At 39.9% G+C, this 13,579-nt stretch overlaps 1 protein-coding gene across 10 annotated transcripts in view; it reads left to right on the top strand.

The window, feature by feature from the left end:
• Nucleotides 1–12,955, top strand: part of LOC123767081 (INO80 complex subunit D) — a 76,533-nt gene extending 63,578 nt beyond the window's left edge. For 9 of the 10 annotated variants that reach the window (XM_069304785.1, XM_069304782.1, XM_069304781.1 and 6 more), the window contains 4 exons: nt 2,349–2,589; nt 6,493–6,745; nt 11,295–11,453; nt 12,159–12,899. In XM_069304785.1, coding sequence (XP_069160886.1) covers nt 2,349–2,589; nt 6,493–6,745; nt 11,295–11,453; nt 12,159–12,748 — 1,243 coding nt within the window. In that variant the 3' untranslated portion in view covers nt 12,749–12,899. Of the gene's footprint in view, nt 1–2,348; nt 2,590–6,492; nt 6,746–11,294; nt 11,454–12,158 lie in introns of all 10 variants that reach the window. The other variant, XM_069304786.1, reaches the window with a different exon arrangement.
• The last annotated feature ends 624 nt before the right edge of the window (nt 12,956–13,579 follow it).

Genomic DNA, 13,579 nt, shown 5'->3' with positions numbered 1-13,579 from the left:
ATATATATTATAGATCTAAAAAAAAGTTATCAACTGAGAGGGGTTATTCAATAAATTAAATTAAAAGAAAAAGGATAGACTGGGAAAAATTAAAATGGAACCTACAAATATTCAATGGGGAACTGTTCTAAGTACAGTATATATATATATAAAAATGGAAGGAATAGAACTGACTGCTGAAGCACATAAAGTCTGCTTAAAACATGTTCCTTTTTGTAAAGCCAGAAGGAGAACACAGACAGTACTACAGAAGTAGGAAAAAAGTAATGGAAATGCTTAAGCATGTATGACTATCCTTACAAAGAAAGACTAATTAAAACATGTTGACAAAATAGAACAGAGACTAAGGCAATCAGATAAAAGAAACGCAATTAGAACATAAAGCCATACAAGAGATAAAGAAAAATCCAAAATATTTATTCACATATGTGAAGTTGAAATAAAAAACATCCAAGAGGATTAAACCTTTGCTTACAAGTGAAGGATGACAAAGAAATTAGTGAATTCTTAAAAAAGCTATATGATAACATGTTTAGCACTCTAATAAACAGCATAAACAGCATGGAAGTGGAAGATCTGGACAGCTTCTTTGTGTGATATCCAAACCCCTGAACATATAACTGATACCAACACAAACAGAGCAGACTTTGAGAGCTCGACAGCATGTCCACGCACTAAGTCCCGGGTCCAGACTCCTGAAATTCAATATTTATAAAGAAATGTAAAGTGCTAGTAGCACAAGCACTTGGTATAACCTGGAGAAGAAGCTTGCACACAGAGGGGGGGAGATAAAAGAAGTGCTTAAAGCAGCAGATATATCACCTCTACACAAGGGAAAGAACAAAGCATTGGCTAAGAATTATAGACCAGTTGCACTAATGTCCCACATAATACAAGTTTTTGAGAGAGGAATTAGGAGTGAGGTCTCCAGTTTTATAGAGACCAATGACCTCCACAACCCAGGCCAACATGGATTTAGAGCTGGAAGATCATGCTTTTTGCAGCTACTGTACTTGACCACTATGATAAAATCACTGATGCATTACTAGAAAAAGAACATAGATGTAGTATACATGGACTTTAGTATACAGATGTAGTATACATGGACTTTAGTTTACAGATGTAGTATACATGGCATTTGGTAAATGTAACCATGGAGTGATAGCCCACAAAGTGAGGTCATAATAAATAACAGGTAAAGTAGGGCAATGGATATTCAATTTTCCATCAGAGAATGCAAAGAATAGCAGTCAATTAAATAAAACACAGTGGAAAGCTTTATACCTTTGTACCACATATAAAATGCAGTGAAACCATACTGTAAGAGAGAAAAAGAAGTGCAAAAAAAAGTGGAAGTAATTATGTCAGAAGAACGTAATATTGATGATCACAATAGTCGTAGTCACAACAGCAAAACAAATGAGTCTGGTTAACAAGAACCTTTCAAACAAGAGAAGCCAAACCAGTGATTGTACTTTTTAAGTCACTAGTGCTCTTTTGGGTGGAATATTGTTGTATACAGTACAGTATTAACAAGCCCATTCAAAACTGGAGAAGTTGCTGACCTGGGGAATCTTCAGAGAACTTTGTGCCCAAATATATTCAATAAAACACCTAAATTATTGGGACTACTTAAAATCTCTCAAACTGTACTCCTTGGAAGGCAGGCAAGAGTGAGACAGACAGACATTAATATACACCTGCAAAATATTGAAGAGACTGGTTTCAAATCTGCTCTCTGAAGCAAGTTCTTACATGACCAAGAGACATTGCAAAATTGACAAATAGGGATGCCATAGGTATTCTGAGATAAACAATTCTGTTAGCATTAAGGGCCTCGAACATTTCAAGACCCTCCATCTAAATGTACGGGCCATACCCAGCCTACCTCTTGCAATGTTTGAAAGAAAACTTGATAAACATCTCCATAGAGTATCTATACATAAAATGCAGCTCCCCATTATGTATACAGTACTGTATACAGTACACACACACTTGAAACTAATTTTAATAATTTTATATAGATATTAAATAATGTAATTTGTTCTTGATACTTATTAAAGTACAGTATGTTTAAAATTTTATTTGTAATATCTGATATAAATATTGAATATTTGCTACTGATGTTACTCATTCTTTAGCTGTTTAATAATATTACTCCTCAGTAATATGATTGTTTGAACATTATAGATGCAATTTAAAAATGTAAATAAACTCATTAGAAGGTAAAATTTTGTAAAAGATTTGTTCATTTGATGCATCACGTTAGTGTGATCTCTGTGTGTGTGTCATTAGAAGGTACTTTGAGATTGTGTAAGTGCTTCAAATAATGGGCATGTTTATTTTAGGTTTAGATCATCGGTGCTGATGCGACGGGGGTGTGTGTACAATGACGGCGAGGGTGGCGGAGAGTGTCGGGAACTCTCGTTGCCTGGGACGAGACACTGCTTACGGCATATCATGTATAATGTGGATCAACAGTTGTATACTCACTGCACCGCACGGCACCCAGACAACACGTTGTGTCGGGTGCCCGTATTTGATGTCTCCCATGAGCTTCCACTGTGTTCGCAGCATAGCAAAACACAGGTGAAGTAATTATGTATACTGCTAAATGTTTTTTGCTTCATTGTTAGGTAATTTGATTATTCTGTTATTAATTCTAGTGATATGATTATTTGTAATTAAATTTGGGTAGTACAGTGGAACAATACATCAACAAACCTCCAGTTGAAACTCTAAACTTCCAAGCCAGATTTACTTGCCTGGTTCAATGATCAAGAGTTCACAGGAGCAGGGAATGTGTGGATGTGCTTAGGATGTTGGAACACAGTTCACACACTTGTGGAAAAGTTGACCATCATGTTATAGGTTTAAATTAAAGAATTCCTTAGTGAAATCTACCCATAGAGCAAGGGATATATGAAAAGTATGAGTGGGAACTGAATAGGGCTCCAATCACTTTTTTAATGATTTTCAAAGAAGGTCACAAGATTAGAAGAGAGAGTTGGGGGCCTTGGAAAAGCCATTGCAAAATGGCTAAATTATTTAAAACAAAATTTGATAATTCTTTTTTATGTCCGGTTGCAGACATTTTAATTGAATGAAATTTGGGTCCTTCTTCCTTTGAAAATGAGATTTCAAGGCAAGGGTGTGGGATATATGCTAGATGTAGCTAGATTACAGATGGGTTCTCTTGGTAGGTGTCCTTCATATGATAGGTTGAAATTAAAATGTTGCCGAGGGACATTAGCCCCATGTAGAAGGACCGAATATTAGGGTATGAATGGTAACTGGTACTATGGCTCCAATTATGTTTTTAATTTTCATAGGTGGTCGTAACATTACAAGAAACACTTGCAGCATTTTACTGTCAAAAAAAAATTCGTGCAAATGCCTCCAGTTGCAAAAAATTGGGGTTGGTCCTATATAGTTTGTAGACTCAAGGTTATACTGTACTGTAATTTATTTTTCTTCAAACCAGTTTCATAAATTTACTTTTCTGTAGTTTCAGATTTAATATGTTCTTTACAAATTTTTGAATGAAAAGTCCACATTAATAAATGGAATTAACAACATTTTGGCTGCAGCTAAAAATTTAATTTTGAAATTTGCATTTTGTTAGTGAGGTAAAGAAACGCTTTGCCAGACTTGTGGTTTTATTGATCAAATAATTACAGTGCAGTTACATCCTGCAATAATACCAAGTCATATAATATACTATACATATTTACAGTTTAAGCACTGTCTATTGACTATAACAATAAGCAAACTGCATATGACTAAAGCTAGAACAAACAGCAAGTAAGAGAGTACATTCCACCGACTTGTATACATGCAAGACACAGCTGATCTCCCGGTCACAAAAACAACAACAGTCAAACGAGCATCCGTCCAGTACAATAACAACTCCACCCTGATACGATAGATACAATACTTTTACTACATTTATTATCTGGATTGTACCTGGATGGGGTTCTGGGAGATCTACTCCCCAAGCCCAGCCTGGGGCCTAGCTTAAATTGTGAGTGCTTGGTCCAACAGGTTGTTGGTTGGAGCAGCCCACAGGCCCACACATCCACCACAGTCCAGTTGGTTCAGCACTTCTTGCAAGAACAGTATCCCGTTTTCTCTGGAAGACATCCACGTTTGTTCTGGCAATATTTCTTGTGCTCGCTGGGAGGATGCTGAACGACTGTTGACCTCTGATGTTCATGCAGTGTTCTCTGATTGTGTCTATGGCATCTCTGCTCTTCACTGGTTCTGTTCTTCATTTCCTTTCATGTCGTTCATTCCAGTATGTTGTTATTTTACCGTGTAGATTTGGGACCTGGCCCCTCCAGTATTTTCCATGTATATATTATTTTATACCTCTCTCGTCTCTTTTCTAGGGAGTACATTTGGAGAGCTTTGAGACGATCCCAATAGTTTAGATGCTTTATCGTGTCTGTGTATGCTGTGTGTGTTCTCTGTCTTCCCTCTATTTCAGCAATCTCTCTTGCTCTGAAGGGGGAAGTGAGTATTGAACAGTACTCAAGATGAGACATCACAAGTAATTTGAATTGTACAACCATTGTGATGAAATCCTTGGATTTGTAGGTTCTCATAAGCCATCCTATCATTTTTTTCTCTCTGATGCTATATTTGCTTGGTTATGCTCCCTAAACGTTAAGTTGTTAGACATCATTATTCCCAGATCCTTTACGGGCTGCTTTCCTATTATGGGCAGATTTGATTGTGTTTTGTACCCTGTATTTTGTTTAAGGTCCTCATGTTTACCATACCTGAGTACCTGGAATTTATCACTGTTAAACATCATGTTATTTTCTGCACCCCAGTCAAAATCTTTTATTTATATCTGCTTGTAGATTTTCAATGTCTTCAACAGAAGTAATTTTCATGCTGATTTTTTGTCTCATCTGCAAAAGATGACATGAAGCTGTCTTGTATTTTTGTGTACATCTGATACAAGAATAAGGAAAAGCAGCGGTGCAAGGAATGTACCCTGTGGTACAGAGCTTTTAACTGCACTTGGACTCGATTTGATTTGGTTGACTGTTACTCTTTGTGTTTTGTTCGACAGAAAATTGAATACCCAGCGTCCTACATTACCAGTTATTCCCAATGACTTTATTTTGTGAGCTACTTCATGGTCACATTTATCAAATGCCTTTGGGAAGTCTGTGTATAACACATCTGCATTTTGTTTTTCTTCCAATGCCGCAGTGATTTTGTCGTAGTGGTCAAGTATCTGTGAGAGGCATGATCTTCCTGCTCTAAATCCATGTTGGCCTGGGTTGTGGAGGTCATTGGTCTCCATGAAACTAGAGACCTGACTCCTAATCACACTCTAAAATATTTTTATTATGTGGGACGTTAGTGCAACTGGTCTATAATTCTTACCAAATACCTTACTTTCTCCCATGTGTAGGAGAGCTATATCTACTAATTTAAGTGCATCTGGCATTTTCCCCGTGTCCAAGCTCTTCCTCCACAATATACTGAGTGCCTGTGCTACTGGCATTTTGCATTTCTTTAAAAATATTGAATTCCATAAGTCTGGATCCAGGGCCGAGTGCATGGGCATGTTGTCAATTTCTCTTTCAAAATCTGCAGCATTCATGTTGATATCAGTTATATTCTCAGGTTTGGATATCGCACATTAAGAAGCTGTCCGGATCTTCTACTTTCAGCTATTTATTGGAGGTGCTAAACATGCCCTCATACTACTTTTTCAGGATTTCACTTATTTCTTTGTTATCCTCTGTGTATAAACCTTTACTTATAAGAATAGGTGCAATACTAACCGTGGTTTTTGCTTTTGATTTCCCGTATGTGAAGAAATATTTTGGAGTTTTCTTTATCTCTTGTCTGGCTTTTTGTTCTAATTGCAGTTCTTCAATCTGATACGAATGCTTCAGTCTCGATTTCCTCAATCTCCCTGTTTAAATAATTATTCCTTCTTTGAAGGGCTAGTCATGCCTGCTTAATCATTTCTCTTATTTTGTTTTCTTCTTTTTTAGTTCCATCTGCATTCTCTAAGTTGGTCCTCTTTCTGGCTTTCCGCAAAAGAACATGTTTCAGACAGACTTTATGTGCTTCGGAAGTCAGTTGTTCTATTCCTTGTGTGGGATTTCTATTACGGTATTGTACTTGGAAATGTTTCTTACATTTCAGTTAATTACATTTCTATTAAGTGAAAAAGACCTTCTCTTTCTAACTGTATACACTTCTAACTTTCTAAAATATACACCTGTACATATATCACAAAAAATGTTATGACAAAAACAAGTTTTTTTTTAACTACGCTATTTCACCAGGTGTGTTCAAAACACCCACTAACTTTAAAGTAATTACATTTCTCTGAATTCATTATTTTCCCTAAACACCTTTCTTATTCTCCATCACGCATTCCAAACATCTAAATTTAGGTATGTGCTCCACCTTGTGCTTTCTGGGTGATTAATTCCATGATTGTGTTCGGCTTTTCAGGAAAATAATGTTAAAACCGTTTTGGAAGAGATTCCAAAGCCTAAAAGATCTCGGAAAAAGAACAAAATGCCAATTTTGTCGAGATACGGCAAGCGAAGCAAGAAACGGAGGAGATCTTCCAATTCTATGTGTTCAGTGATTCCATCTACCAGTGTACGACCCCCTATGGCCAGTCAGTCTTCACTCTCCTCCCCACAGCCTTCCCCCACAACCCCACAAACTTCCCCACATTTCTCAACAGCTTCATGTACAGGTCAGTCTGGGGATTTTCATTGGTACTTTTTTTTTTTTTATAAGTAGCTCTTCTAAATATCATTGAGAAATTGTCCATGTTGCATACAGATGATTCTCTCCAGATTATTTATCACTTGCGTGTCCCTCTCTGAGCATCACATCCCATGCTCAGTCTCCCTCTCTGAGCATCACATCCCATGCTCAGTCTCCCTCTCTGAGCATCACATTCCATGCTCAGTCTCCCTCTCTGAGCATCACATTCCATGCTCAGTCTCCCTCTCTGAGCATCACATTCCATGCTCAGTCTCCCTCTCTGAGCATCACATTCCATGCTCAGTCTCCCTCTCTGAGCATCACATTCCATGCTCAGTCTCCCTCTCTGAGCATCACATCCCATGCTCAGTCTCCCTCTCTGAGCATCACATTCCATGCTCAGTCTCCCTCTCTGAACATCACATTCCATGCTCAGTCTCCCTCTCTGAACATCACATCCCATGCTCAGTCTCCCTCTCTGAGCATCACATCCCATGCTCAGTCTCCCTCTCTGAGCATCACATTCCATGCTCAGTCTCCCTCTCTGAGCATCACATTCCATGCTCAGTCTCCCTCTCTGAGCATCACATTCCATGCTCAGTCTCCCTCTCTGAGCATCACATCCCATGCTCAGTCTCCCTCTCTGAGCATCACATTCCATGCTCAGTCTCCCTCTCTGAGCATCACATTCCATGCTCAGTCTCCCTCTCTGAGCATCACATCCCATGCTCAGTCTCCCTCTCTGAGCATCACATGCCATGCTCAGTCTCTCTCTGAGCATCACATCCCATGCTCAGTCTCCCTCTCTGAGCATCACATCCCATGCTCAGTCTCCCTCTCTGAGCATCACATCCCATGCTCAGTCTCCCTCTCTGAGCATCACATTCCATGCTCAGTCTCCCTCTCTGAACATCACATCCCATGCTCAGTCTCCCTCTCTGAGCATCACATCCCATGCTCAGTCTCCCTCTCTGAGCATCACATCCCATGCTCAGTCTCCCTCTCTGAGCATCACATTCCATGCTCAGTCTCCCTCTCTGAGCATCACATTCCATGCTCAGTCTCCCTCTCTGAGCATCACATTCCATGCTCAGTCTCCCTCTCTGAGCATCACATTCCATGCTCAGTCTCCCTCTCTGAGCATCACATTCCATGCTCAGTCTCCCTCTCTGAGCATCACATTCCATGCTCAGTCTCCCTCTCTGAGCATCACATTCCATGCTCAGTCTCCCTCTCTGAGCATCACATTCCATGCTCAGTCTCCCTCTCTGAGCATCACATTCCATGCTCAGTCTCCCTCTCTGAGCATCACATCCCATGCTCAGTCTCCCTCTCTGAGCATCACATCCCATGCTCAGTCTCCCTCTCTGAACATCACATTCCATGCTCAGTCTCCCTCTCTGAGCATCACATCCCATGCTCAGTCTCCCTCTCTGAACATCACATTCCATGCTCAGTCTCCCTCTCTGAGCATCACATTCCATGCTCAGTCTCCCTCTGAGCATCACATTCCATGCTCAGTCTCCCTCTCTGAGCATCACATCCCATGCTCAGTCTCCCTCTCTGAGCATCACATCCCATGCTCAGTCTCCCTCTCTGAGCATCACATTCCATGCTCAGTCTCCCTCTCTGAGCATCACATTCCATGCTCAGTCTCCCTCTCTGAGCATCACATTCCATGCTCAGTCTCCCTCTCTGAGCATCACATTCCATGCTCAGTCTCCCTCTCTGAGCATCACATTCCATGCTCAGTCTCCCTCTCGAGCATCACATCCCATGCTCAGTCTCCCTCTCTGAGCATCACATTCCATGCTCAGTCTCCCTCTCTGAGCATCACATCCCATGCTCAGTCTCCCTCTCTGAGCATCACATCCCATGCTCAGTCTCCCTCTCTGAGCATCACATTCCATGCTCAGTCTCCCTCTCTGAGCATCACATCCCATGCTCAGTCTCCCTCTCTGAGCATCACATCCCATGCTCAGTCTCCCTCTCTGAGCATCACATTCCATGCTCAGTCTCCCTCTCTGAGCATCACATTCCATGCTCAGTCTCCCTCTCTGAGCATCACATTCCATGCTCAGTCTCCCTCTCTGAGCATCACATTCCATGCTCAGTCTCCCTCTCTGAGCATCACATTCCATGCTCAGTCTCCCTCTCTGAGCATCACATTCCATGCTCAGTCTCCCTCTCTGAGCATCACATTCCATGCTCAGTCTCCCTCTCTGAGCATCACATTCCATGCTCAGTCTCCCTCTCTGAGCATCACATTCCATGCTCAGTCTCCCTCTCTGAGCATCACATTCCATGCTCAGTCTCCCTCTCTGAGCATCACATTCCATGCTCAATCTCCCCCTCTGAGCATTACTTTCAATGCTCCACACCACCTTGTGAGCCTCACATTCCATGCTCAATTAATCTCCCTCGCTGAGCATCATAATCCATGCTGCTTCTATGAGCTTCACATATGTCTCATGCACAGAGAAATCCCATTAATGTGATATCAATGAGAAAATCAGTAGGAGCCGTGATGAGGATTCGAACCTATGCTCTGGGTACTCCCAAGCACACATCTTAGACCTCTAGACCTTGACATGGTCAAAAGGATTGCAACCAGGGAATTGTGGGAGAGATTTCTGGCAGGAGTTATTTGATTTAATTTACTACAATTTATTATTTACTTTAATTATATTTTTTTAATTAATGAATGGACTGTAATTTTAAATAATGAATGGACTGTAATTTTAAATAATGAATGGACTGTAATTTTAAATAATTTAAGTGGACTGTTTTTGATCTAGGTTCTCTGCCAAGTATCAACCCTTCCACACTATTGGGGGGTTTTAATTTTGAAATCTATTCCACTTAAGGCGGTTAACAAGACTATGTGATTAGTATTCTACAAATTAGTGTAAATAATTGAGCTTAGCTCTAATGTCATAACGGCCTGGTAAGAAGCTCTCGTTGTCCTTCAGTCACAGTCAGGATACCTCGTAGGTAGTCAATGTAATGGCGACTTAAGAATTCTTCTGGAACTACAGGTCAATACGGTGTCTTCTCTTTTTGTCTTGAACTGCATTTGCCGAGAGGATTGACTAGGAATAAGTTGATTACAAGACATATATAGCACATTCAAGGAGATTGATTGATTAGTTGGAATGAAGCTTACCCAGTTTTGGGGGTTTTGCTTGTGTCATAACCGAAACAACTAATTAGCTATAACCAACGGCCAGCAATATAAACTATTAATATTGTCTCGAATAACACTTCCATGTTTGTAGAGCTCGTCGGTTGGGCAGAATTTTCTATCCTGTGTGGCAAAGTTTAAGGGAGGAAGCACATACTAATTGCCACAGAGCATCACAGTCCGCGCATCTGGGGAGTCGTGTGCTTACTGGCGTGAGCATGGCTAACGCCTCTCCCTTCCTCTCATCCATTCTAGATGCGTCTAGTTTATCGAATCTACTTATCAGTTATAGGAGGAAGAGACTTATTTCATTATAAATTATTCATATATCCAGTTGTAATAAATAGTTTTCTTAATTTTTTAACTATTTAACTGGAAACATTGCATTTATTAGGAGAAACATTGAGTACTCCGACTGCTTGGCTGACGCCAAACTTTCCCAGACTTGCGTGGGAATAATTTGCTACGACTTTCTCAATATATTCAATAGTGTTAGTATGATTAGTATAAACCCGACATAACCCTTCCATCTAGGTATGCCAGGAGTTAATAACTGAGGTCGGAAATTTCTGACAGGAATCTACTGAATCCACGAGGGTTCCTGAGGCTTCTACTGAAGCCGAACCAGGGTTTCATACAATTCCCCCATGCACTCTGGCTCCATCCATCACCCAGGAATTCTACCTCTAACGCTTCCTCTTTAAATACACAGATAAATCACATTATGATGTATCAATGAAAAAATCAGCAAGAGCTGTGATGAGGATTTGAACCTATGCTCTGGGTACTCCCTAGCACACGCCTTAAACCACTAGGCCATGACATGGTCAAGTTGTGGCCTCATTTGAGCCAGAGATAGTTAGTTCTGGGACACCATATATATATATTGGCTTGTTGTTCCAATTGAAGATTAACTCCGTGGTGTTCTCAGATGTCGAGTAGCACTTGGAAGGAGTTTTTGAGTGGAAATTGGTGAGCCTCCTGAATGTCATTCCTAATTGGATTGAGTAATATATACTGTATTATCTCCATTACCCCAGTGTGATCTGGTGAGAATGTTTAAAAATAGGCTGATTGCACCAGAGAGAAATGTAGACATGTCCTGTATGTATATAATTGTGTCTATAGGAAAGGCAGGAGCTTACCCAAGGCAGCAACTGACTATTATTCTCAGAAAGGAGCTTTATATTTATACTCAAAGCCATGTTTTTATGTTCTTTATTTTGTTAGCCATTTCTCTTATGTCAGTTGACATATTCCTAAACATTTATCAAGTCTTGAGATGGGTGCACTGTTATATAGCATAAGTTATCTGCGTTTAGAAGTGATGATTGCGACCTCGTGCAAACAGATTCTGTGGCTGAAGCAGAGGAGAGTGAACTAGATGACGACATGGAGGGTATGGTAGAAGGCCTCGATGCAGCATCTCGTCTGTTGGACCCGCGTGACCTCCAAGATGTCTTGAACCGTATCCCAGATCATGAGTTAACACAGCTCTTTGATGCTCCAGGTGATATATGCCGTTCATGTTCTGTATGTGCATGGAAACTGCAGGATTTTCATTTATTGCCCATACACCATTACTCTGCTTTATGTACAATAACTAATCATTCACCTATTCAGCATTATATTGTATGTTGAATTTTATTTCCAAATTATAGTAAATGACTAAGAGTTAATATGGTTGTACCATGTTTAGTGCTCCCTGTGCAGTGTTGACTCATTATAGCACTGTTTGTTTCAGAAACATTATAAAAAATTCCAATAAGTAGAGTAATATCTATCAGCGGACCATTACTTAGCAAGGCATGCTTTTTGGGGGGAACTACTAAGGTCCCCACTTGAAAGGGCATTTCAATACATTTGAACGCTCAATTGCTTCAAACATCTTTTGTTTTGATGTGTTTGAATAAATGACCAATGACTGTTTTCTTGTATTGTGAGATACGCTGTTGCAGGAATTCCACAGGGGTCACCTTCATGCAGTCAAACAGTATCTAGTTGGATTCTCGGTTTTGATGATTTTATAAGATTTATAAGATACAGCATCACAGGCTGGGTAATTGATGTCTCTGGTTTTAGCTTTGAGGCCTTCATTCATCAGTAACTTGTCTTTGTATTAATAAGATAATACTGCTTAGCATTCTTTACTGTAATAAAAGCTATGTTTATAATGAAATAGTATCATTATTTTAATAACTAGTTTTGGTTGCAGAAGGTAAGACGGGAGAGTTCGAGAATGCTGCAGACGACAAGGGTGAGATAGACACAGATCGGGGTGATGACGATGATGATCACTCAATAGGTTCTCCAATACAAGCTCATAGTCCCCCATGTAGAACTCCAACTGTTGCTGCAGCCACCACCACCACCACTACCACCACCACCACTGCCTCGTCTACACCTCCATTAACGGAAGAAGGCACTACGCTAAGTTTGGACGAATCCACCTTAAATGAACTTGTTGCTGGTAACATCCCAATAGACTCTATTATCTCTTCCTCCTTCAACCAGCAAGAGCTTAACACTATATCACAGGCTTTGTCCAATATTGTACAGGAAAATAATATTAATCTTGCAGGATTTGACCTCAGTGCAGGTAATTCTTTTTCTGCTTCTGAAGCAGGAGGGTCTGGTCCGGTGGGAGACGTAAGTGATAATTCACTCATGTCGCAGGCCAGTGATGGAGTGGGCCAAGCAGACTTTAGTGAATCGGGACGTCCAGTATCTGATTGTAAAGTTAATTTATTAAGTCACTGCCCTGGAATTATAGGAGACACTGCCACACTCTCCCCATTAAAATAATTACATGCTGGTGTTACTACTCATCATTGTAGGCATCTTCATTGTTGGTCACGCTGAATAATGTGGAAAGTAGAGTGCGTTAATACAATATGGATGGGTTACCTTGATTGGTGTTCTCTTTAAATACAGTAATGTTTTATACAGAAACATATTTCTTTGTCATTTTTATCTGCATTGTTTTCAGTCAGTGTGTAAATGGTAATATAAGACAAAGTTGAATTGTGATTGCAACCATTTAGTCATATTGTTACATTCACTCGGATTTGTTGTCATGCGGTGATTTCTGCGGCAAAAGTCAGTTATCTCAAGTGGCTGAGTGCAGCTCAAGTGCATTACTAGTTGCAGATGTGTGCTTAGTACAAGGTCATCTTCAATTTTTAACCTTTTTTTTTTTTATATGTATATAGATTTGTTCAATGAGTTCAAGAATGTTTAATATGGAACTGCTTGGGGCATATTTTGATTTGCATTGATTGACATATTTATTATTAGTAATTTATGCACGTCAAAAAATGACTTGAGTTCACCAAATTTCCATGATTATTTTTTTTTTTTTTTTTTTTTTTTGTGTGTCTTTATAATATATGACCTGATTTAATAGTTGAAAACTGGCATGTGTATTTTACATATCTGAGCTGTGTACAGGCAAGAGGCACTGGGGTTCTGAGGAGTTGTGCATTGGGAGGGGTATGCTGTATATAAACCATGCATGTTATTGGTATCCATTGTGGTGGAAATGTTGTTTGATACTGTTAGTAGAAGCATTAAAAACTATCTGCTAATTTTGAGGCGTTTTTCCAAGAGTGTGTGTGTGTGTGTGGCTCGGCTCTG

This window comes from Procambarus clarkii, chromosome 53 (genome assembly GCF_040958095.1).
Source record: "Procambarus clarkii isolate CNS0578487 chromosome 53, FALCON_Pclarkii_2.0, whole genome shotgun sequence".
NCBI classification, from domain to species: Eukaryota; Metazoa; Arthropoda; class Malacostraca; order Decapoda; family Cambaridae; genus Procambarus; species Procambarus clarkii.
Note: the sequence above shows the minus strand (reverse complement) of the source record. Positions and strands in the feature narration are given on the sequence as shown.